General features: G+C 48.4%; 1 protein-coding gene across 4 annotated transcripts in view; it reads left to right on the top strand.

Moving 5' to 3' along the window:
• Positions 1-25,733, top strand: part of ABR (ABR activator of RhoGEF and GTPase) — a 118,604-nt gene that overhangs the window by 72,206 nt on the left and 20,665 nt on the right. For all 4 annotated transcript variants that reach the window (XM_081844081.1, XM_081844082.1, XM_081844083.1 and 1 more), the window contains 10 exons: positions 1,707-1,759; positions 3,002-3,142; positions 6,207-6,328; positions 7,157-7,322; positions 8,313-8,435; positions 9,697-9,772; positions 11,310-11,414; positions 13,742-13,816; positions 14,647-14,744; positions 16,401-16,532. In XM_081844081.1, the coding sequence (XP_081700207.1) occupies positions 1,707-1,759; positions 3,002-3,142; positions 6,207-6,328; positions 7,157-7,322; positions 8,313-8,435; positions 9,697-9,772; positions 11,310-11,414; positions 13,742-13,816; positions 14,647-14,744; positions 16,401-16,532 (1,091 nt within the window). The remainder of the gene's footprint in view (positions 1-1,706; positions 1,760-3,001; positions 3,143-6,206; positions 6,329-7,156; positions 7,323-8,312; positions 8,436-9,696; positions 9,773-11,309; positions 11,415-13,741; positions 13,817-14,646; positions 14,745-16,400; positions 16,533-25,733) is intronic.

The following is a 25,733-nucleotide window of genomic DNA, read 5'->3' as shown; positions in this document are numbered from 1 at the left end:
GGGCTGATGGAAGTTGGAGGCCCACCACATTTGGAGGGCCACAAGTCCCCTAACCCTGTGCCCCATCTCTGTGGCACTGACATTCATTCCTCTTTTGCCTCTGTTTAAACCAGAGATGTGGTTGGGCGGCCATGTTTGCTCTGGGTCTGCCCCCTTCCCTAGCTGGGTTTTGTCCAGCTAAGTGTTACTCAGAGTATACGCGTCAAAATGAATGGGGCTTTGCTAGTCATGTCCATTCATTTCAGTGGGCCTCCTCTGAAGGCAATGGACATTGGCTACAGACCCACGTCCCAACGTGGTAGGGCGGCCATGTTTGTTCAGAGCCTGCCCTCTTCACATATGAAGCGGAAGGGACCTAATTTGCACAGGAAATGGGAGCATGAATCTCTCTCACACACACAAAGACACACCTTGACGTGTGTGACGGGGCACGGCAAGGTTAGGCCAGAGATGGTTATGGGTGTGGAGTTCAGCTCCCTTTATTTGTGCACGTGAAGAGGCAAAATGGCTGCCAGCGCCATGTTTGCTTTTGGCCTATCAGACCTAACTTGGTCTCCTCCACATGTTTTGGGCTCCAGATCCCATCAGCCCACACCCAGCACAACCAATGGTGAGGGATGATGGGAGTTGTAGTTCAACAAATATCCAGTGGGAATAATAATAATAATAATAATAATAATAATAATAATAATAATAATTTGTTACTTATATCCCACCCATCTGGCCGGGCCTCCGCAGCCACTCTGGGTGGCTTCCAACAGGATATGAAAAACACAATAGAACATCAAACATTAAAAACTTCCTTAAACAGGGCTGCCTTCAGATGTCTTCTAAAAGTCAGATAGTTGTTTATTTCCTTGACATCTGGGAGGGCATTCCGCACGGCAGGCGCCACTACCAAGAAGGCCCTTCTGTTTGTAGACAGGTGGCATGTGCTTTATGTGGTTTTGTAGCAATCCCAAACCAGTCTGCCCACAGAGGTGAGAAGTGAAACAGGAATAATAAAACATTGAAGCCACAGTCAGCGTTGTTGTTGTTGTTGTTGTTGTTGTTGTTGTTGTTGTTGTTGTTGTTGTTTACCACCCTATACCTTTAGATCTCAGGCAGTTCACAGCATAAAAATCTGAAAATACATAAATAAAAACAAAGACAACCTAATAACACCCCCCCAAAGACATTTAAAAGGATGTCAATCAGGCCAAGGCCTGGTTGAAGAGGAATGCTTTTGCCTGGTGCCTAAAGGTGTATAATGAAGGTGCCAGGTGAGCCTCCCTGGGGAGAGCATTCTGCAAATGGGGAGCCGCCACAGAAAAGGCCCCGTTCTCGTGTTGCCACCCTCTGGACCTCTTGTGTTCGAGGCAAACAAAGAAGGGCTATTTCCAATGTCTCATAACAGAATAGACCAGATTTTTTGTTTATTTAATAAATTTGAACCCCGCCTTTCTCTGAGGGGAATCCTCCACACAGCTGAGTTCTACAAGAGGCAGCACTGAGATAGAAGAGGAGGAGGAAGAAGTTGACAGGCAGGGCCACTCAGTGGGCTGGTTGAGTGTAAAAAGGCAGGGCAATTGGGGGCTGGCTGAGGGCAGAGTGGAGTTGGTGGGGCAGTGCCCTACATGTGGCTTTTTCTGACGCACATTGTGGATACACTGGCTATTTTGTGTGGCACTCACCGGCTTACCTGTCTCTCTCTTCCTTGCTTATAGCGCTGCTGTACAAACCTATAAATCGAGTGACCCGGAGCACTCTTGTATTACATGTAAGTATAGCTTTTGTTTTTCACCTGTTGCCGTCACACGCCCGTGCTCCAAAATTCAGCCGGCCTCACATATGCGTATGTAAGAGAGCAATTTCTACAAAACCAAGGAATCCATTTGCCTCTTTGCTATGATCAAAACCTGCCCATATTTAATCCTTGCAGATTTTTTTTTAAAATAAAAACAACTACCATCTCAAGGTGTAGCCCCAGAATAGACCCTATTCAAATGGAACCCGCAGCAAAATGTTGCAGTATAGAGCAACGTTTTGCCAGCTCTGGGTGCCAGCTGTGCCCTTTAACAGAATATGCCATTCCATCCCTCCCTCCCCATTTTCTACCCCCCCCCCATGCCAACAGATATTTAGTGTTCTGCGGCTACAGAACATGCTTAGTTCACATTAGCCTGTTTTTTCTGGGGGTTTTCCAGATGAAATCAGAGCAAAATTAAGTGTGGACACTGATAATGTACATAACTGACCATGGCAGTTTGTAAAACAGTTATTAATAAAACAGACATTGTGGGCACTGGTCAGACAATTAACACTTGTCATAGTAGAGTCACAGAATTGTAGAGTTGGAAGGGACCGTGTGATTTTTTTAAAAACCCAGCAACACCTTTGTCCTGATCCTCTCCACAAGTGATAGTATTAAACCTCTTGAGAAATGGTAATTCAGTGGTTTTACACTGCAAAGTTCAAAAACGGCCACTTTAAGTCATTAAAAGGGTGTCCTCTTTTAAGTCACCTTTCATCTTTTGTTTTAAACCAGGGGTCAGCAAACTTTTTCAGCAGGGGGCCGGTCCACTGTCCCTCAGACCTTGTGGGGGCCGGACTATATTTTTTTTTGGGGGGGGGGGTAAATGAACGAATTCCTATGTCCCACAAATAACCCAGAGATGCATTATAAATAAAAGCACACATTCTATTCATGTAAAAACACGCTGATTCCTGGACCGTCCGTGGGCCGGGTTAAGAAGGCGATTGGGCCGGATCCAGCCCCCGGGCCTTAGTTTGCCTACCCATGTTTTAAACAAACAAACATGTCCTGGGAGGCCAACATGTCTTCCCCACTGGCTTTTGAATCTTGCCATTTTAAGATGTGTTCCTCAGCGGCAGCAAAGCCAGCTCAAAGACTCTTGGCTTACTTTCTGGAAAGTCCCATAATGCATTAAAAAAACCCAAAGTTAATTAAGAAATAACACATCTGTAAAATCTCAAGTCCATTCCTCTCCTGCTGCACTAGGATCTGCTGAAGCACACTCCTTCTGACCACCCCGACTACCCGCTGCTCCAAGATGCCCTCCGTATCTCTCAGAACTTCCTCTCCAGTATCAATGAGGACATCGACCCCCGCAGGACGGCAGTCACCACCCCCAAAGGAGAGGTAAACAGGAGGGGATGAAGTGGGGTGTGTGTGAGAGAGAGAGGGGCCAGAGAGGCTTCCAGCACTGAGAGGCTGGCCTAGCAGTGAGAGTGGGTGCCTGGAGGGGGCATATTTTGAGAACTTGGAAAGAGCCATAGGAGCGTATTAGCTCAGTATTGCTCAGTATTTCTCTCACCAGAGGCAGCGATGCCCACCAACCACGATAGCATTAGAAGAGGATTACTGTCACAGTTTCAGCAATTCGTCAAGGAGCTGTCGAGCAAGCCCACGTCGACCACAGGGCAGGCAGGCAACGTAGGCACGGAATGCAATTAGCTTTTGCATAACAGAAACTAACAACGCAGCAGAGCTCCTCTGGCTGGTCTCAGTGCAGATGGAGACATTTTGAAACTGACCACTGTCCCCGCCCTTCCCCTCTAGCCTCTCACTAGAGGATACCTCCCAGGCAGAATCATCATCATCATCATCATCATCATCATCATCATCATCATAGAATAGAATCATAGAATCATAGAGTTAGAAGAGACCACAAGGGCCATCAAGTTCAACCCCCTGCCAAGCAGGAAACACCATCAGAGCACTCCTGACATAATAATAATAATAATAATAATAATAATAATAATAATAATAATAATAATTTATTTATTTATTTATTTATACCCTGCCCATCTTGCTGAGTTTCCCCAGCCACTCTGGGCAGCTCCCAATCGAGTGTTAATAACAACACAGCATTAAATATTAAAAACTTTCCTAAACAGGGCTGCCTTCAGATGTCTTTTAAAAATAAAATAGCTGCTTATTTCCTTGACATCTGATGGGAGGGCATTCCATAGATGTGGGTAGGTGCCACTACTAAGAAGGCCCTCTGTCTGGTTCCTGTAACCTCACTTCTCACAATGAGGGAACCGCCAGAAGACCCTCGGCACTGGATCTCAGTGTCCAGGCTGAACGATGGGGGTGGAGATGCTCCTTCAGGTATACTGGGCCTTTGAGACCATTTAGGGCTTTAAAGGTCAGCACCAACACTTTGAATTGTGCTCGGAAACGTACTGGGAGCCAATGCAGATCTCTCAGAACCGGTGTTATGTGGTCCTGGTAGCCACTCCCAGTCACCAGTCTAGCTGCCGCATTCTGGATTAATTGCAGTTTCCGGGTCACCTTCAAAGGTAGCCCCATGTAGAGCGCAATGCAGTAGTCCAAGCAGGAGATAACTAGAGCATGCACCACTCTGGCAAGACAGTCCGCGGGCAGGTAGGGTCTCAGCCTGCGTACCAGGTGGAGCTGGGAGACAGCTGCCCCGGACACAGAATTGACCTGTGCCTCCATGGATAGCTGTGAGTCCAAAATGTCTCATAGGCTGCGCACCTGGTCCTTCAGGGGCACAGTTGCCCCATTCAGTACCCGGGAGTCCTCCACACCCGCCCACCCCCTGTCCCCAAAAACAGTACTTCTGTCTTGTCAGGATTCAACCTCAGTCTGTTAGCCACCATCCATCCTCCAACCGCCTCCAGGCACTCACACAGGACCTTCACCACCTTCACTGGTTCTGATTTAAAAGAGAGGTAGAGCTGAGACGAAGGCTGTGTCAAGGGATGAGCTCCTCCTCTGGGCCTGTCTGGCCCATTGCTCAGCAACGTGCAGCCGGACTCTCGAGTGGGGTGTCAGAGGCGGAGGAGAACTGGGGAGCAAGCTCAAGCTCTGACTCCTCTCTGTCTGAGTTGGCGCTCACACTGTGACTCTCAGCCTCTACCCCTGTTCTGGAAGGCACTCCTTATCCCACCACCCCCTATGAATGCTCACACCACCACCCCGCTTCCTGCACCTCCCAGCTCATCCCTTCTGCAGACTGTTCTTCAGTGTTCCACCAGCAGGATCCAGGATCCAAGTCAGGGGTCCTCAAACTACGGGCCGCGGGCCAGATCTGGCCTGCCAGGGTCCTGAACCTGGTCCGCCTGGCAATTGCAGAACCCGCTGTACACAAAAAGGGAAGCGGGGAAAATTAGCAACAATTCCATCCCCAGTGTTCCAAAAGGTTCCTTGGCTTACGCGCGCCAGTCGAGGAGGTCTTGGAGGGGAGATGCGCAGGGCTGCTGGAGGAAGCAGGACAGGGCTGACGCCACTGACGCCACCCCTTCCCCTATAGGAGAAAAGCTACATCCGCTTCTCCCTCCCTGCTCCCCCGGTCTACCTACATTAGTTCCCTCGCAGTTGTTCCTCCTCCATATCCAAGACCTTGGAGGGGGGCAGGTTGGTCGCTGGAGAAGGCGCTCCTTTTAATATGTGTTGGTGTGGCTGCTTGCTTGATCGCCTCTCCCTCCCCGATGGTCGCCTCACCACAAGTGGCACGGATTTGAGGAGGAAGGGGGGGGCGGGCGGACCAGGGTGTCGAGATAATAAGGCATTTTGAACAGGGCTGCAAGTAATTGGGAGGTGGTCAAAACTCAGTGTTACTCTGCATAGACCCATTAAAATTAATAGACCCAAGTGACTCGTGTTCATTGTTTTCAGTAGATCTACTCTGAGTGATCTGGCAAATTGGCATTGGCTACAACCCATAATCTAACATTTTAAATAATGTATTGTTTTTCCTGTTTTTTGTGCACTACAAATAAAATATCAGCAGTGTGCATATTTGTTCATATTTGTTTCAGACTATAGTCCGGCCCCCAACAGTGTCTGAGGGACAGTGAGCTGGCCCCCTGTTTAAAAAGTTTGAGGAGCCCTGATCTAAGTCATCGTCTTTTGCCCTCCTTGGGCAGGCAGCTGCCACCACTCTTCCTCATCCAGCCAGTCCCTGACCATTACACTAATTCACGAGGATAATGCTATTGACAGCCATGAAGGCTGTATGCTGCTTCCACTTTTGGAGGCAGTATACTGGGGAGTTGCTCTTGCGCTCAGGCTCTGCTTGTGGGCTTCCTTTGGGGACATCTAGTTGGCCACTGTGAGAAGGGGATGCTGGGAACTTGACGGGCCACTGGCTGCTGATGTTCTTACATTCCCTCCTCCTTCTTCCTCCTCCTCCTCACACACGTGCTTTCCTCTTTTGCTGTCGCACCTGCAGACGCGGCAACTGGTCAAGGACGGCTTCTTGGTGGAGTTGGCCGAGGGCTCCCGCAAGCTGCGCCACGTCTTCCTCTTCACAGACGTCCTTCTCTGTGCCAAGCTGAAGAAAACGGGCGTGGGGTGAGGCCCGGGGGAGGTCTAGATGAGTAGGGAAGAACAGGGCACTGGGACGGAATCCTGACCTTCCTTTGCACTTTGTCCATAGCAGAATGATTGATTATTTAATTTCTATACCGCTTAATATACTTAAAATATCCCTAAGTGGTATAACTTGGAGTTACTTGCAGGGACTGAATCTGGGAGCTCTGCCACTGAGCAAATGTTTGTTCTTTAAAAATCAAGTTAATACCCCAGTCCACATGGTTCTAAAGAAAAGGGTGCTTCAGATGGGAGTGTAGCAAGTGGCCTGATACTGTTTGTCAGTCTAACTTACCATTCTCTATACTGACTGGCAGCGGCACTCCAGGGTTTCAGGCAGGAAATATTTCCCAGGCATGCTTGGAGATTCCAGGGACTGAATCTGGGACCGTCTGCCTAGAGTTGCTGTCAGTGAGCTTCATCTGTTCCCCTAGAAATAAAGTCAAGGTTCCAGTCCTCATGATTCTGAACTGAGAGCTGGTTTTAAAAGGAACATAGGAAGCTGCCTTATACGGTGGCATCTAGTATTGTCTGCACTGACTGGTAGCAGGGTTCCAGACAGGGCACAGTCGCAGCCTTACCAGGAGATGCTGCTAGGGTTTGAACCTTCTGCATTCAGTGCATATGCTTTGCAGCACTGAGCTATGGTCCTTCCACTTGGCCTGTATAGTTCCATACTGCCTACACTGGCCGGCAACAGCTCTGCAGGGTCTGGGGCAGGAGTCTTTTCCTCGGCCTGCGGTCCAAATGGGGATGGGGCCATGTGGATCACTGGGGTTGCCCAGAATGAGCTCTTTGTTTCCTTCCCAGGAAACACCAGCAATATGACTGCAAGTGGTACATGCCCTTGGCCGAGCTGGTGTTCCCGTCACTGGAGGAGTCGGACTCCTGCCCACACGTCCATGCCATGCCCGACCACGACCTGGAGGACATGAAGATAAAGATCTCCTCTATGAAGAGCGAGGTGCAGAAGGAGGTATGCCCTGGGGCAGGCTAAAAACACCCTTGCTGGATCATATGGAAAGGTCCATCTACCTCTACCCCAGTATTCTGTTTCCAGTGCAGGCTGGCAAGATGCCTTTTGGAAACTCCACCAGCCGGCTTTGAAAACAGAATCGCTTTCCGGTCATTGGATTCCTGTACTTAGTGACTTCCCAAATTTATATCCGAGACAGCAGTATAGCTAAGGAGGAGGCCACAGGGTACAGGACCCTGGATCTTTTTCTAAGTGCCCCAAAGAGTGTTTGTGTGAGAGACTGAGTTGTGGGGAGATCTGAGTGACTGGGTGGGATATTAATTGGGGAGAAGAAGTTTGGTTTTCTCTGTCTAGAGATGATTTAGGGACTGAGGAACAGGGACAGTTGAATGGATCTGCAGCAGGATCTCTTGGGGAAATTAATTTGAGGGGGGTAAATGATTTGAAGAATTTGCTCTAAGGTGATTCGGGTGGAAAATTAGTTGATTTTGTTCTGTTTTGAGAGTTAAAGCCTAAAATTGCATCTATTCAGTTATTTATTTAATAGCAATTATAATCTACTTAATATTTTAACAATCTCTAGGTGGTGTGTAGTCTAACAAAACCCCAAACAATGTACAGTATCATTAAAGCAAGAACATAAACACAATCTAAAACTACTATTATTAGGAATGATTATCCACCATTCACCCAAAGGTCCAAGGGCAGGTTACCACAATTAAGACACAATATTAAGACACCTTATTAAAAGTCGTTTATAAATGTGAATAAAAGAAACCCAGAAGGTTCTAACACATGAAACGAGGTCCAATTTTATGAGTCAGGGGGAAAGTGTGGGAATAAACATAGGTGTTAGAGTAATGTATTAGCATGTGCATATTTTATGCAGATCTGTCTCATCCCTGAATCTTTTATGTGACCCACCGATGCCCCTGGTCCCAAATGCAAGAGAATTGTGTGTCAAACATTGTTCCTTCTCCTCTTTCCCAGAAGGCGAACAAGGGTCAGAGCCGTGCGATGGAACGGCTAAAGAAGAAGATGTTTGACAACGAGTTCTGGCTCCTGCTCAACTCCCCATCCATCCCCTTCCGGATCCACAACCGCAATGGGAAAGTACGGACAGACGAGTCGTGCCTGGGTAGGGGTGGGGCTGTGGGCGGGAAGAGAGAGGCAGACGTCTCCTCTGATTGGCAGCTGCTTTCTGGGGTCCTGGGCAGAGAAGGGTCTTTACAGTTGCCGATCTTTTAATTGGACCTTCTGCATGCAAAGCATGCTCCACCTCTGAGCGACAGCCCTTTTCCTAAATCAGCAGAGCAAGACCCCAGTCCTCATGGTTCTGATTTAAATAAGTACGTGGGAAGCTGCCTTATACTGAGTGAGGCCACATTGGTCCATCTCGCTCAGTATTGTCTGCACTGACTGGCAGCAGCTCTCTGGGGTTCCAGCTCTGCCTGGAAATGCCACTGGGGATTGGACCTGGGACCTTCTGCAAGCAAAGCAGGTGCTCTGTCACTAAAGGACATAGGAAAATGCCTTAAGTTAGGACAGAGGTTATATTTTCTGAGAATCCTCCCCCCCCCAAAAAAAAACAATCTCTCAAAGGACCTGTTGATGGCATTTTACCATTGTACTGTTGACAGTGTATTAACTTATGGTCTGTGTGTGTGGTTTGGGAGCTGCACGGTCAGGGAAAAAACGATGCTGTCCAGGGTTGTCAAGACTGCAGAGAGAATAACTGGGTGCACTCTTCCCACCTTGGATCAAATCTATGCTTCCAGGTGTCATAAGAAAGCTGCAGAGATTGCGCAGGATAGTGCGCACCCCGGAAATGATCTCTTTCAGCTTCTGCCTTCTGGAAGAAGGTCCAGGGTTATAAAGACCAGGACTAGCCGCCTGAGAAACAGTTTCTATCCAAATGCGATTTTGGTTTTAAACGCAGTGTAAGGTAGTCTCTACGGGAGTATCTTGTATTTAATTATGGGGTATTAGAGTTTTTAGGGGGCTAAACAGGCTGGGATAGCAGGCTTGTTGGTTTTGAATGTTTGATGTAGATTTTTTCAATTTCGTTGTTCTGTATGGGACAAGGACAATAAAGATTATCATATCGTATCGTCAGGCTATCTGTCCACGTAGTCCAACACTTTCTTCCCTTTACTGGCAGCCGCTTTCCAACAGAGAAGAGTCTTCCCCATGATCTGCTATCCCCAGCCCCTGCCCCAAAACTGATCTGCCTCCTCTTTGTGTGGGCCATGTGCGCGCGCGCTCTCTCTCTCTCTCTCTCTCTCTCTCTCTCTCTCTCTCTCTCTGCTCTTTGGGAGGCAGGGAGCTCGTATGTTTGCCACCTGGGCTGAGCACCACCCTGCTTTTCTTCCAGAGCTACCTATTCCTGCTTTCCTCTGACTACGAGCGAGCAGAGTGGAGGGAGGCCATCCAAAAGCTGCAGAAGAAAGGCAAGAGATTCTTGTTGTGGTAACATCTCCCCCCTCAATTTGGGACAACCTAGCAGTGCCCAGGCTGACCACTAGCATTGCCTGAATGCCCAGTTCAAGAAGGGAGTGGGCGGCTTCGGGGCCTGAGGCCCCAGACCCTTCTTTCCATGGCTTGCTTCCCAAAAACCCTACAGTTTTCTTTGGCCTCTGGCTAATCTGGTGACTGCAGGGTCATCTGAATGGGGCTTCCAGGGACCTGTTTCTACAGCAAGAGTCCCTCTAGACTGGTGGGGGTTTGAGGGAGGGAAAATAAGGTAAATTTATTTGCATAGTCCTAAGCCATCACCACAATACCAAAACATCCATGTAAAATAAAGTCCAAAGGGGTCATTTCATGTATTGTACAGCAGAAAGCTGGTTTCAGCTTTTAAACATATGCTAAAAACTAAGAATGCATCTTTCCACAATAGTTAATTGATGTCTGATTTTAATTCTTGGAACGGTTTTTATTGTATGCTTTTATCTATTATTGTAAACTGCTTTGATATTTTTCAATGAAAAAGCGGTATATAAATATTTTTGATAAATATTTGATGGGGTAATAGTGTATTAGCCCTGGATTTATGCTAGGCTGTCCATATGTCATTCTACTTTATTCATTTATTCTGCAATGCTTCCCCAGTGTGACCACGTTATTGCCTTCCAGAGAGGCCCTCTTGCACTTCATAGTGCCACAAAAGTAAGACCTGGAATAAGCTGCTTGTGGTATGAAATGTGAACAAGATATCAGCAGGAAGCTGCGGCACACACAGCCATTCAAACTGAAGCGGAACGTTTGCCCCAAAATATTTACCGTATTTTTTGCTCTATAAGATGCACCAGACCACAAGACGCACCTAGTTTTTGGAGGAGGAAAACAAGGAAAAAAATATTCTGAATCTCAGAAGCCAGAACAGCATGAGGGATCGCTGCACAGTGAAAGCAGCAATCTCTCTTGCTGTTCTGGCTTCTGGGATAGCTGTGCAGCCTGCATTCGCTCCATAAGACGCACACACATTTCCCCTTACTTTTTAGGAGGGAAAAACTAAGTCTTATAGAGCAAAAAATACGGTATTTATTGCATTTATATTCTGCCTTTTTCTCCGAGGAGCTCAAGGTGGCCGACATGGTCCCCCGCCTCTATTTATTCTCACAACAACCCTGTGAGGTAGATTAGGTTGACAAAGGCAGTGAGCATCATGGCCAAGTGGGGATTTGAACCCTGGTCACTCCCAGGTCCTAGTCCGACACGCTAACCACTACACCTTGCAGGCAGGTTTGCAGGTAGCTGACCGGATGACATCACGAGGACCAATCATCACTAATGGGCAATAAAAAGGATGCCCAGAGGGGCCTTGGTGGGTCTCCCCAATGTTAACTCTCTGCTGCCCCCTGGTGATCATCTCCTGCAGAAGCAACCAGAGATCCTTTGTAATGCAATGTGTCTGGTCTCATACTGGACTGTAACCCCCAAGTTCTTCTCTGTGCTGAACCGACCTCTTTTATTCCTGCACGATAGATCTCCAGACCTTTGTGCTAAGCTCTGTGGAGCTGCAGGTCCTGACAGGGTCGTGCTTCAAGCTACGCACCGTCCACAACATTCCCGTCACCAGCAATAAGGACGGTGAGTGATGACTTTCCCCTCCTTCTTCTAGGAAATCTCTCTCCATCCCCGACTGCCCCCAATAGCACTTGGATGCCTTCTGCTTCACTGTGAGATGAAATGGGCCAGCATTTCTGAGAAGCCCAGGGGCTGTGGCGCCCCCTCTACCCCTACGACTCCCCCACCCAACAAGTTGAAGGTCGTGGAAAGGGTAAATCACTGAGGTTTGGTGTCTCATGCAGAGGTGCACCAGTGTTCTGACGTTCCTGTGGGACCCCTCTAATTTATTTCGCAGGTTGCCTGATCCTAGATTGGTCTTGACCAGAGCCAGGGCCTTTTTGGCCGTGGCCCTGGCCTGGTGGAACACTGTCTTTTATAAGACCAGTGGTAACAGTTGGCCCTGGAGAATATTAACCACTCTCAATTTTACCGTGAACTGCCATCTGTCCAGATTTTAATTTGCTCTGGCTAATTTTAAGATGTCTTGTAATTAATTGATTGCCTGTTTTTATGTTCTTATGTTCTTTGTATACTGTGTTAGTTTTATTATGTTAGCTGCCCTGAGCCCAGCTACAGCCGGGAAGGGCAGGGTACAAATAAAATCATCATCATCATCATCATCATCATCATCATCATCATCATCATCTGTGAATGGAGTGACAAGGGTGGCTGGGGGGGGGGAGCAGTGGTGGCTGGTCCATTAGGGCAAGCGGAACACTGCCTCACCAGTCTCTGTCTGCCGTAGAATTAGTTGGCTGCACCTTCCGTTGCTCTGGCACCACCTACTGTCAGGCTCCCTGCCTTCCACCCTACCAGTCCTAGTGGGCACCAGCTGCCGTAAAGCAGTGCTGTACACTTTTGCCTACAGCCAAGTGCAGAAATGCTCCAATTGCCCTGTCCTCCCCTTTGTTTCCCCCTTGCCAAGATTCTGCCACCACCAGAAGTAGAAGAACCACACAGCTCATGCCAGTTTGGTTACCATTCCAGGGCCTGCCCAAGCAATAAAGGTTGCCGACATGGTGCCCAGCCATGTCCTACAGGCCTCAGGTTACGGGCCGGGTTTACATCTCTGTCCCACCGCTAGATGCCGCCATGTATATAAGGCTGTGTCTCTTATCCCGGCAGTGTGTTTCTGAGATTCCTGACATCATGGCTAAACTGTTGCCTTCCTGTGTTCTCTGAGTTCTTCTGTCTTTGTTTTTTATTCTTATTATTTAGCAGAGGCATAGTGGCATTTTTTAAAAAAGTTTGTTTTTTTCATTTTTATAGAATAAACAAAACATGTAATGTTCAATTAACCTTCATCCAAAGTGTGAAAAAAAAATCACATTAACCGTTTGGGGGGGCGCTTTCTATCCTAATGAGATTGCCACTGTGTGAAATGAAGTAATTTTGAATTTATATACTTTTTTCTCTTTTTTCTTTTTTCTGCCTTTTTTCTTTTTCTTTTTCTTTTTCTATTCTGTTGATGTTTTTAAATGTTTTTGTATTTTTGAAAATTTGAATAAATATCATTTTTTAAAAAAAAAGAGATTGCCACTGTGTGGTGGGTTATTTTCAGTGGCATTTACAAGCAACAAAAATTTTAAAGGGAAAAGGTTATGAAAATATGGTAAACTGTCTAGAAATTCTTTTGTTACTGCTGAGAATTAACATTAGGAATTTTGTGGAGTGTTTTTTCTGACCCCATTAAGAAACCCAAGAAAATCATCTTTGGTTAAGAGAAATCAAATTTGTGCCAACCTATTGACAACCCACACGCTTTCGTGACCTTTTTCTGACCGTTTCTTTAGGGGAAAATGAGGGAGTATTTTACTCCCCCAGCCCACTAACATTGGCTGAGTTAGTATACATACCTGAGTGGCAAAATTCTACGCATTTGGAGGTCATCTTATGCCTCGGGTGGTTTTGTGTTTCCAGAAGGGGAAAGCAATAAATGGTAAAGGGCTGAAATTTGGGGAAGTTGTACAGGTGACAATTTGTGACAATGCCCTGGATGGCCTGTTCTGCAGCTGTGTGTGTGAAAAGTGTGCTAAGGCTGGAGGCTTTGGTCCTCACAGATCAGATGAAGGTTAAAAGAATCACAACAGGTGCCCAGATTAAACGTTGCAGCCCTACCAAAGCTGCCTTTTAGCAGCGTCGATCTTACTTGGTGTGAACTAGACAACCCTTCTGAGTCTTCTTCCATTAGTTAGTCATTTCCTGGGCCCTTTAATTAATTGCTTCAACTTAGCAGCCCAAGCAGTTCCACTCAAAGCTTGTTCAAATAATAATAATGATTGCAACCGGAAAAACAAACAAACAAATCTAATAGCTTTCTCTTTGGGTGGTTCTTTGTTTCTCCGCAGATGACGAATCTCCTGGGATGTACGGCTTCTTACATGTTATCGTCCACTCTGCCACGGGCTTCAAACAATCTGCTAGTGAGTGCTGCCTCTGGGGGTTTTTTGTGGGGGTGGGGGGGATGTCTGCATTTTTGGTTTCTCCCCTGCCCCGTTCTGTGATTTGAGCCAGCAGTGGCCTGGCATAGGAAGGGGCCAGAGATTGCAACTGCTTCTTCTTGCTGCCTGGCCTTTTCTGCAGGGTCCACTGAGCCACCACCTGTCAAGGAGCCGGGGGCTTCCCTCCCCCTCCTGCTTTGCTCTTCAGCCCCCTCCCTTATTGACCTGATTTTTATTTTTTGGCTTTCTGTTTGAGATCTTCCCAGGCTCCGTTTCACCCTCAGATGAAGCGGCAAAGTAGGCAGTCTAACAAATCAGCAAACACCATCTCTCAGGCTGCTCTTGGCTTCTGGTGCAAATCTGGGGGTGGTGTTTGTTTGCGAAATAGATATTTTGCATCTGAAGAAGCTGGAAAAGTGGTGCTTCAGAGCCGGCCAATTGCCCACTTCAAGAAATATATGTCTGTTTTTAATCGTGCATGTCTTGCTCCATCAGTCCATTAACTTACTACAGTTGCGTATGAGAAAACATGATAATTCTGGAACGAAAAGGCTGTGCAAGACTTTTAGACAAAAGCACGGCTGGGTTTGTCACAACAGCGTCTTCGTCTGTAGAGCATGAGACAGTAAATCTCAGGGTCGTGGGTCTGATCCACATGTGGGGCAAAAGAGGGTTGGACTAGATGACCCTCGTCGTTCCTTCCATCTCTACAATTATTTGATTCATCTAGGACTAACAACGAGTCCGCCCTCCATAGAACTGTGTTAGATTACAACGCTGTAACCTCACATGTCTCTTCTCCCTATTCCCAGACCTCTACTGCACGCTGGAAGTCGACTCTTTTGGCTATTTTGTCAGCAAAGCCAAGACACGAGTGTTCCGGGACACGACCGAGCCCCAGTGGAATGAGGTGAGCAAGCCTAGTCCTCACAGTTCTGAATTAAGAACACAAGAAGCTGCTCTATCCACTGGCCCATCAAGTTCAGTGTTGTCCAAACTGACCGGCAGCAGCTCTCCAGGAGTCTTGTACCAGCCCTACCTGAAGACGCTGTTGTGCACTGGACCTGGGACTTTCTTCATGCAAAGCCAAAGCTCTGCCACTGAGCAACAGCTCTTCCCCTAAAAATAAAGCAAGATTCTAGTCCTCATGCTTACAGATTAAGGGCTGATTTAAATCGTAACATTGGAAGCTACCTTTTTAACCAAAGTTGTTGAGCTACACACAGATGAGAAGTGTTCCTTTTAACTGCCTTGGTTTTTATTTTATTTTTTAAATTTAATGCTCCTTGATGCTTAAGGAGGTAGAGGAGTAAGAATGTGCCTCCCACCACTAGCCCCTCGAGCCTCAAGAGCCCTATTCTGCTGCGCATGCAGCTCCAGCCCCCTGCCCTCCACCCGGCTGCGCTCACTCCGTTGCGGGAGGGAGACCCTCAAAGGCACCGGCTAGATGATCACTGTGCCCAGCTCTGACAGGAATAATAATAATAACAATAATAATAATAATAATAATATTGTTATAAAACCTGGTGAACCCCCCTCCAACCTGAAAATGGCCAGGCTCACATTGGCGGCATGGCCTCCCTCCCTCCCCCACCTCCTCCCTCTCCTCCACCAACCAAGGAAAGTGACCTCTTGTCACTTCCACTGCTGGCGGGGCACAGCCTCCCCCGGAATTTTTTTTTAAAACACCCCGAAAAAAATGGGGGAAAAAACAGGGAGGAAAACCCCAGGTTGCCATATGTCCCAGAAATTCCTGACATCTCTTAAAATTCAAAAAAAATCCCCTGGACGCCATTTTAGGCGTCCAATTTCTGTACATGTCTGGAATTTTTCAGACGCATGGCAAGCCTACGTTCCGCTCAGTCAGACCATCTGGCTCAGTGTTGTCCACACTGATTGGCAGCAGCTCTCTTGGATTTCAGATCAGGAGGGACATTCCCAGCCCTGCCTGAAAGTGCTAGAGATTGAACCTGGGTCCTTCTGTATGCAAAGACCATTGACTGCCAATACTGTCCACCCTAACTGTATACCTGAAGGAGCGTCTCCACCCCATTGTCCAGCCCGGTCACTGAGGTCCAACTCCAAGGGCCTTCTGGCAGTTTCCTCACTGCGAGAAGTGAAGTTACAGGGAACCAGGCAGAGGGCCTTCTCGGTAGTGTCACCCTCCCACCAGATGTCAAAGAGAGAAACAATCATATGAATTTTCGTAGACATCTAAAGGCAGCCCTGTTTTAGGAAGCTTTTAATGTTTGTATTTTCTTGGAAGCCACCCAGAGTGGCTGAGGCAACCCAGTCAGATGGGCAGGGCATAAGAAATAAATTATTATTACTATTATTGTTATTGTTATTATGACTGGCAATAGCTCTCCAATGTTTCAGGGAAGGGACGTTCTCAGTCCTACCTGGAGGTGCTGTCGGAAACTGAAACCTGAGACCTTCTGCGTGTAAAGCAGAGGCTCTTGCTGAGCTACGGTCCTTCCCTGAGCGACACAGCAAACACGCCCATCTCCCCACCCTTCCCAGTGTCCCCACTCACTCCCCTCTTTGCTCTGCCCCACTTCTGCAGGAGTTTGAGATTGAGCTGGAGGGCTCACAGTCGCTGCGGATCCTCTGCTACGAGAAGTGCTACGACAAGAGCAAGATGAACAAGGACAACAATGAGATCGTGGACAAGATCATGGGCAAGGGGCAGGTCCAGGTAGGGCCACGCGGGCATGAGAGTGGGAAGGGGAACGGGCATTGTGGAATTTTGGAGAGATGGCATCTAATACCACCGTACCACCCTCCACGTTGCAACCACCCGTATGCAGAAAGCTAGCACCTCAAGAAGAGATGCATTCATGTTGTCCTGCCCCTGAAGCTCAGCGACACCACCCCTAGCGTGTAGTATGAAGTGATGGAAGAATCACAAAAGTGGGGTGGGGTTTTTTTGCAAAATGGGTGAGACTTCTGCCTCCTAATGAGACAGTCTCTGGTTCATATTGCCAAGGCGGTGATAGTTATCTCGGAGAAGGTATGTGAGAAAACATGTGGGGTGTTCCTTGGTGTGAGGCAGTGTTTTGTTTCCAAGCCACAAGGTCTTCTTGGTTGTTGCTTTTCAATGAGGCAGAGGGCCTTCTCGGTAGTGGCGCCCGCCCTGTGGAACGCCCTCCCATCAGATGTCAAGGAAATAAACAACTATCTGACTTTTAGAAGACATCTGAAAGTAGCCCTGCTTAGGGACATTTTTAATGTTTGATCTTTTATCATGTTTTTAATATTCTGTTGGGAGCCGCCCAGAGTGGCTGGGGAAACCCAGCCAGATGGGAGGGGTATAAATAATATATTACTACTACTACACTACTACACAGTGGGTGGCGCTGCGGGTTAAATCACTGAGCCTAGGGCTTGCCAATCAGAAGGTCGGCGGTTCAAATTCTTGTGATGGGGTGAGCTTCCGTTGCTCGGTCCCTGCTCCTGCCAACCTAGCAGTTCGAAAGCACGACAGTGCAAGTAGATAAATAGGTACCGTTCCGGCAGGAAGGTAAACGGCGTTTCCATGCGCTGCTCTGGTTCGCCAGAAGCGGCTTAATTATGCTGGCCACATGACCCGGAAGCTGTACACTGGCTCCCCTGACAGTAAAGCGAGATGAGCGCCACAACCCCAGAGTCGTTCGCGACTGGACCTAATGGTCAGGGGTCCCTTTACCTTTACTACGACTACTACTACTACCTTGCCTTCCTTTTAAAAAGTGAGTGCCCTTCAGGCTATTATTGGCAATTCTTGCTCCAGGGATCACATGCCTTGTTTGGGGGCATTGATCAAAAGGCCCTTTGCTCCTCTGCTTGCTAGGATGCCAAAGCGATGCAGTTCAACCCATCTCGCCGGGTGCCAAGCTGCAGGCGGCACCACTTCCTTTGTGCCACTCTGCCAGGCTCTCCGTGGGTGGGCTTGCTTTTTCCTCTTTCCTCTCTGGCATGCTGCGGCTTTGTCTGGCTTCCTGCTTCTTGTCTCCAGCCCATCTGTATGTTCGCAAGCACGTTCTGGAGCGTATCTGGTCTCCGACAAGGGGCGCAAATTGTACTTGGCTTGCAGAGGGTCAAATCTTGGCATCAAAGTGGAATACGTCTAGTTCCAGAAATGTGGTTCTTTGGAGTCTTAATGCCCTTCAGGGTGGCTTTGCATCAGATAAAAAAACCTGTGGCACATTTATGCAGGGAGAGTTCCCTTCTCCTAGGCCTGTGTGATGGTCTCTCCCTAGTAGAGCCTTTGCTGAACAGATGCCTTATAGATGTGCAGGACTAGCTGGGGCTGATGGGAGATGGATTCCAAAACATGGGTGGAGCTGGTGGGAATTGTAGTCAAAAACACGGCCGTGCCAACTGCGGCTGATGGCAGCTAGACTCCAAAAGATCTGGAGGCCCCAAGCTGGCAAAGGGCTTTCCTGATACAACTTACCTTGTGGGCTCTCTGTTCAGTTTCAGTGAGTTTCATCTGCAAAGGTAACTCACTCTTTCCATATTTTGGCGGACACCACCTGCAGTTTTTAGGGAGACTAAGTTTCCAAGTGACTCACATCTCTGCTGTTGTACAATTGACCTAGTTCTCTATTTACTTGGCTGTCCTCTGACCCAGGGAGGGACACGGGTGGCGCTGTGGGTTAAACCACAGAGCCTAGGACTTGCCGATCAGAAGGTCGGTGGTTCGAATCCCCGCGACGGGGTGAGCTCCTGTTGCTCGGTCCCAGCTCCTGCCCACCTAGCAGTTCGAAAGCACGCCAGCGCAAGTAGATAAATAGGTACCACTCTGGCGGGAAGGTAAACAGTGTTACCGTGCGCTGCTCTGGTCCGCCAGAAGTGGCTTAGTCATGCTGGCCACATGACCCGGAAGCTGTACGCTGGCTACCTCAGCCAATAAAGCGAGATGAGCGCCGCAACCCCCGAGTCATCTGCGACTGGACCTAATGGTCAGGGGTCCCTTTACCTTTTACCTCTGACCCAGGGAGAGAAATACCCTGCTGGCTTTTCAAGGATGTGTTTCAAATGGCCCATCCTTCAAAAAGGGAGATGATTTGTTCTTCGGTGATGATTCCAGAATCATGTAGAGTTGCCACTATTTTTAAAAACTGGCACAGGCTGAGGCACCATCAGAGTCTGTGAGCAGACCGACTGTTTTGCTGGGTGTCTGAGTGTTCTCATAGCAATGTGTTGTCTGCTTTTGGGTTTTGGTTTATTTTTCTGAGGTGCAATAGAAACTTAAATTGCCACAGGATAGTTTTGGGGAGTTTTGGGGAGGGGTGTGGAGGAAACCTGGATCCAAAGAAGTGCAAAGCTTCAGTGTGAGTTTTCTTCATCTACATTTGAATGCTGGGACCCTGGTGCCATATCTTGCAAACACAATTTTATTTATTTGTTTGTTTGTTTCATAAAATTTATAACCAGTTGATGGTAAAAAGAAACAAAACCCTCAAGTGGTTTACAAAAAAGATAAAACAATAAAATTATCCATTAGAAAATTCTCAACAATAATTTCAGACTTTCAACAAGTTAAAATAGAAATAGACTAAAATCAGATTAAAACTCATAAGAATTTAATAAGTACCTGTCTGCTGGATCGGGCCAAAGGGGGCCCACCTATTCCAGCATCCCTTCTCTTTGAATTATCCAATCCTCTTTCAAAGCCATCCCTGCCTCTTTCAGCAGTGAGTTCCACAGTATAACTTCTGGCTGCATGACAAAGTCCTTATTTGCATATGTCTCAAATCTCCCAACTGTTTTTTTTCAGTCCAAGCAGCATGTGGAGGGAGTCTGCTGTTTGAGACCTGCAAGTCCCATCCCCTCCCAAGCAGGGCTGCATGAGACTACTCAGGACAGATAAAATAAAGGCTTTATTCATGCAAGCACATAGTTAAACTCTCTCTCACAGGAGGCAGTGATGGTCACTAACTCAGGTGGCAATAAAAGAGGATTAGACAAATTCATAGAGGAGGAGGAGGGGAATATCAAAAGCTACCAGCTTGTGGTCTTCCATTTGGGCCCCTGCTTGGCCCCTGTGAGAACAGGATTCTGGACTGGACGGGCCACTGGCTTGATCCCTCAGGCACTTCTTAACTGAGCAGCCCCTTGGGTCTGGGCCAGAAACCATTGGGAAGAAAGTGGCATCTTTTCCCTCTGCTGCGCTGCCCTGACTGGAGAAAGGGCAACAGCAGAAATTCTCCCTCCCTATAAATCAGTTGAAGCAGATACATCTAAACAATTGGAGCAAGCCTGCCCTGCTCCCAGGACTGCCTTCTGCCTGCTTTCCCAGCCCCTTTCCTCCCCCAATAAACACACACACACACACACACACACACACTGCCCCATATCATCTTTATCCCACGGTTGCTCTAGCAACAGTTGCTAAGACAACTGTTGAGTTCCTCTCCAATTGGGAGAGACGGATAATGAGAGTGGAGGGAGAAATATTAGCACCTGCCTGAATAGGATGCTCACCAGACACAGAGTAATAAAAGATCTATTGGTGTCATATTGAAGGGAAAGCGTCTTGTATTAGTGGCTGTGGGCTGTGGGGAGTGTTTCTTTCTCAAGCCCCCCTTCCCATTGGCTTCTGTCAGGTTCTTCTAAGCTATTTGTGCCCTGAACAGAGACCCAGTTGGGCTGAATGAAAAGGAGCATGTCTGTGTGTCCCTGTTAGTTGGGGGGGGGGGCGTTGAAAGGAAGGCAGTTCTGTTCTTGACACAGGAGAGGCTGGGGGGTGTAGAGAGAGGAGGCTGTTTGTGTATGAAGTTTCAGGGCTGGTTTTCAATCATTATCCTCAATGTCACATGTGCAAACAGACTAAACTGAGTCAGGCACCCCCCCCCCCGCAGGGTTGTAGTGAAGATAACATGGAGAGGTGGGCAGGGAAAAGAACTATGCTGCTACTTTGAGGTTCTCGGAGGATAATAACAACGTAATAATGAATAAGTAATGGCACTCTCCCCGCTTGTGGTTCACAGCAAGTGGTGTTATTCAGAGCCTCTGACGGTGGACGCAGAACGTAGCCACTTGGGCCTAGTAGCCACTGATGGTCGTGTCCTCCACGAAATTGCCTAATCTTTGCCTTTGTTGGGAATTGCATGCAGGGAGAAAGTTGCTTCTGTTGTGTTCAGGTCCTGCTTCTCCTTGGGGGCCTGATCCAGCTGCGGCCAGCTCTCTTTGGATGTTCTTAGGCAAATGCTGGAGGCCTCCTAGCCTGGAGCAGCTTCTGCGTCTGGAGGGGAGGCAGTGGATGGAAACAGCGTGGCCGTGTCATCGCAAAGGAGGCTTGCCTCAAGGAGCATGAGTCACGGCCGCTGGGGGTGTGGAGATTCCAGCCGTGTGAACCTTGGGGGCGGGCAGGGGAATCCTGGGAACCAAGGACCTCCCCAGTGGCCACAGCTCGGCCAGGCTGCCTGCGATAGGCAGTGCCCAGAGGTGTGTGTGCTGTGCTGCAGGGACGGGGGTAGGAGATGTGGGCAAGGCAAGGAGGGCCAAGAGGCCTGTGGTGGAGCCCATGCAGAAGGTCAGCCCCATCAGCATCTCTGGCTAGGGCTGGGAGAGATTTCTTGCCTGGAGAGCTGCTAGGTGGACCAATGAATGGGGCCAGCATAAGGCAGCTTCCTGGCTTCCTGCTGAAACGAGCCCTTAGAATCATAGAGCTGTAGAGTTGGAAGGGACCATGGGGGTCATCCAGTCCAACTCCCTGCAACTCAGGAACCTTTTTGCCCCAAGTGGGGCTTAACTCAGAACAATGAGGACTGGAATCTTGTTTCGTTGTTAGAGGGTGAGCTTTGGCTCTGTGGTAGAGCCCCTCCTTCGCATGCAGAAGGTCCCTGCTTCAATCCTCAAAATCTCCAGGTAGGGCTGGAAATATCCGCATGGACAGGCAGTGACTTTCTAGGGTGCCAGACTAATCCACCTTTCCCTGGCTGCTGAAGGTGGCTCCTCTTTTCAACCAGACCCCAAAGTCTTTTCCCTCGACCCGGGAGAGACAAAACAGTTTAGACTAAACCTATGGGCAGAATCCTGCACAGACCCCCGTGTCCTCAGTCCATCGCAGATCTGTGTTGTTTTGCAGCCTCTTTCTCCCCCCCCCTCCAAGTTCCATGCCTACCCCCCCCAGTGCCTCTGAGCCCCCCTGTCCAGCCAGGAGAGCTGTGCAGACAAGGGCCCTTTTGTCAAGCCAGGAGACCTGTTTCTGGCTTCAATTAGGTGGGAGGCCTGGCTTGGGGGGAGAAGACCCCCGGGGTCAGTGGCAGGCAACTCGCTCTGTCTCGCCGTGGTGCACAGAGCCCTAGGAAGGTGGTCTTGTGAGGTTCATGGGGCTTGCAATGGTTGCACATGGCCTAAGACTGACCTTCTGTGTTTTGGAAGAATATGGCTAGAGGCAGCTGGACCAACCCCTGGTTTCCTAGTTGTGGCTGCAGTGGCGGCAGCTGCGATGGTGGCGCTGAGCCTACATAGAGCCTGCTGAATCAGGCCATTGCCCATCTCCTCCAGCCCCCTGTTTTCACCTGAGCACATCAACAGTGCGCACCCTACTTGCGATTCCCACCGCCTGGTATTCAGAGGCATTAATGCCTCCCAAGAGAGGCATCGTGGCCAGTGTTGTCTTCCATGAGTAGAAGACAGAAGTTTATAAATTGAGGCACGGCATGGAGAAAGTGTATAGAGAAAAGCTTTTCCTCCTCTCTCACAACCTTGGAACTTGTGGACTTCCATGAATGCTGGAAGATTCAGGAGAGATGAAAGGAAGGACTTATTCACGCAGCCCACAGTTAAACTACGGAACTCCCTCCCACATGAGGCAGGGATGCCCACCAACCTGGATGGCTTTAAAAGTGGATTAGACAAATTCAGGGAGGAGGAGAGGCTTATCTATGCCACTAGCTATGGTTCTGAATACCAGTTGGGGGAAACCTCAGGAGGGGCGAGGGCTCTTGTGGTCTATCACCACCCTGAGAACCATTATGAATGCACAATGCAGAGGATCTCTGGAGATGCCCAGGGAGTATCTCCTTAAAAAAAGGCCTTTTCCTGATAGCGGCTGTGCTCTCTGCCTCCTTATGGATCAATTGCATGTTATTTACGTATCAGCCTCCCTCAATCAAACAGTGCTCTGGGCAGTTCGTCAGCAGATGGAATTAAACAGCAGCCACAAATCAGCAAGTCTCTGAAGCGGAGCAGCGTCAATCAGCATTTCGAGCCACTTGCAGTAATAATAGTTTTTGCCTTGTTAGCTACGGTCCAGCACAAACCGTAATTAGTTCATGGAAAGGGAGTGACTAGGAGAGTAACAACCCTGGACTGCAAGGATAAGGTCTCAGCTGTTCCTTTTGCCGAACACAGTATAGTATGGGACTCGCCAACCTTTTCGGGACCAGAGGGCATGTTTCAGATTTTGAGTGCTGTAGGCGCCAGTCACAAAATGGCAGCAGGAGGGGGTGGGGCATAATGCAAAATTAGAGACCCACCCCAACAACCTTATACTGACCATGGGGAGTCAGCTGTGTCCTGCTGGTCCTGATTGTAGAGATTGCACAATATTGATTTTGCACAAGCACACAAATGCAGGTGCTGTTGCTGTCGAGTAAGCAACAGGGAGCATTCCTCAGCACCAGGGAAAACAAAAAAAGGTGTGCACATCACATTCTCATTCCACAGAAACTGCTTAGAAGGTCCCTGCACATCTTGCACCGTAACTTACTTTCTAGGAAGGCTAGAGACTTCCTTGTTTTTAAAATGGAAAGTCAAAGTCTAACTGCTGAGAGACACTTGAGTTAATCCCCACAACAACCCTGTGAGATGGGTGAGGCTGAGAGGCACTGGCTGGCCCCAGGTCACACCCAGTAAGCTTCATGGTCGAACCCAGGTCTCCCAGCTCCTAGTTTGACACTCTGACCACATTAGCTACATTGACAAGCTCCTTTGAGGTGTGTGTGCAGCTGTTAGGCTTAGATTGCATATTTCTCTCTTAAATAAAAAAAAGCAGAGTGCCTCTGTGCCACAAGCAGAGTGCATCTCCCATATCGACTAGCTGCTTCAAGCTGTCAAACCTGTTAAGGCCCAGCATGCGGGCTTTTTGCTGAGGCATCTGGTTAGCCACTGTGAGGACAGAACGTTTTGTTCTTAATTCTAGCTGGGGAATTTGTGAAGCAGCCTTCTCCTTTTTGTTTTAGAAACTCTGCTTATTTTGCCTCGTTATATCTACGTCAGTGGTTCCCAGACTTTTTGGGGGGGCCCTGCCCCCCTCCCTGCTGGTTCCATATACTCTTCCCCAGTGCCCCCTACCCTATAGAAAGCATTCAGAATAGCCATCTGCACAACCCACTAAGGAAGATAACAATACAATAAAATTCAAAGCAGTAACGATTAATGCCACATTTGTTCAAAATCCAATTAAAACTATTGAGTTTAATTAATCCAACAAGACTGATGACCTTGATAATCGGTTGGGTTGTTTTGAACGGATGAGCCAATGATTCCAGATTGCCACCACCCCATACCTGTTGGCTGTGCTAGGAGTCTTGCAGCATTTTGGGCAGGAGGCACAGATGTGTCCGTCCCCCCCCCCAGCACCACCCAGCTTTGGAGTTTTAAGGTTTTTGTGGCCTTGGAGGACCCTCTTCAGGATGCCTCTGATTGCTGACAGGTGCCTTCCAGCTGGGAATGGGGGCAGAGAATGAGGCCAGCTTATGGGGGAGGCCTCTGCTGCTCTCCCCCCCCCCCATCACAACCACATTGGCTTCTCATTTGCAAAGGAACATTCCAAACTGAGCTTGCTGTTTAACTCTTGCTTCTACTCCAAGGGAGAGGGATGGAAGGAGAGACAGATGGAGACATCAGTGAAAACCTGGTGTTCTTGACCACATCAAGCAGGGGAATCAGGATGTGTTAAAGACCACAGATTTTGTTCGGGGGGGGGGGGAGGTGTTTCATCCTTGGGTGTGATCCAAAAATGCAAACCTTACCATCTTTGAGCATTAGGAAAGACCTAACGTGAGCCGTGATGTACCACCGGCACCTGTTTTCCATGCCTGGGTTATGTGGCATGGTGCAAGTGCCTCTGAGCATGGACAGAGAGCTGGGGCCTGTTGCTTGCTCATGCGTCACCACAGCCAGTTCTTGACACTGGAAGGCAGGCCTTCCTTCACCAGCAGGAATAGTACCTTGGGTTAAGAACTTTGCTTCAGGATGAGAACAGAAATCGAGCAGCAGCAGCAGGAGACCCCATTAGTTAAAGTGGTACCTCAGGTTAAGAACAGTTACGGGTTAAGAACGGACCTCCAGAATGAATTAAGTTCTTAACCCGAGGTACCACTGTACTTCACTGCAGGGCTTGCTGACAAGACTTTAAAAAGCTGATTGCTGGCTGGGGCCAACGAGACTCGTAGTCCAAGAGGGCACCAGGTTGGGGAAGTCTGGGGAGGACTCTGTGTGCTTGAGACCCTGAAAAGCAGCTGCTAGTCAGAGTAAACAATACTGGCCTAGATGGACTAATGGTCTGGTATAAGTCTTTACGTCATTAAAAAATGGAAGTGCTTTAGCTTCGGGTTCTGTACATATGTTCTTGCAGAGAGCATGTGTTGAGATGCACACCTGCATTGTGAGGGAATCGTTCTCAATCTTGAACGCACGCCGCAATCTCGGAGCGCCAGGTAATAGCTGGGCTACAAGACCACTTCAGAAATAAGTGCCGGTTTAATACATCCATTTGACTGAAAACTGTGGAGACTCAGGATTTTATCCAAGGCTAGTCCTGCTCAGAGTAGACCCACTGAAATTAATGAACATGCCTGCCTTAGGTTCATTAATTCCAATAGGTCTCCCTTGAGCAGGACAAGTGTGAATACAGCCCATAGATTTGCACCTTTGCTTAGCATATTGAATGATATCTCTC

The sequence above is a fragment of the Podarcis erhardii genome, assembly GCF_964252035.2.
Source record: "Podarcis erhardii genome assembly, chromosome: 16".
Lineage (NCBI taxonomy): Eukaryota > Metazoa > Chordata > Lepidosauria > Squamata > Lacertidae > Podarcis > Podarcis erhardii.
Note: the sequence above shows the minus strand (reverse complement) of the source record. Positions and strands in the feature narration are given on the sequence as shown.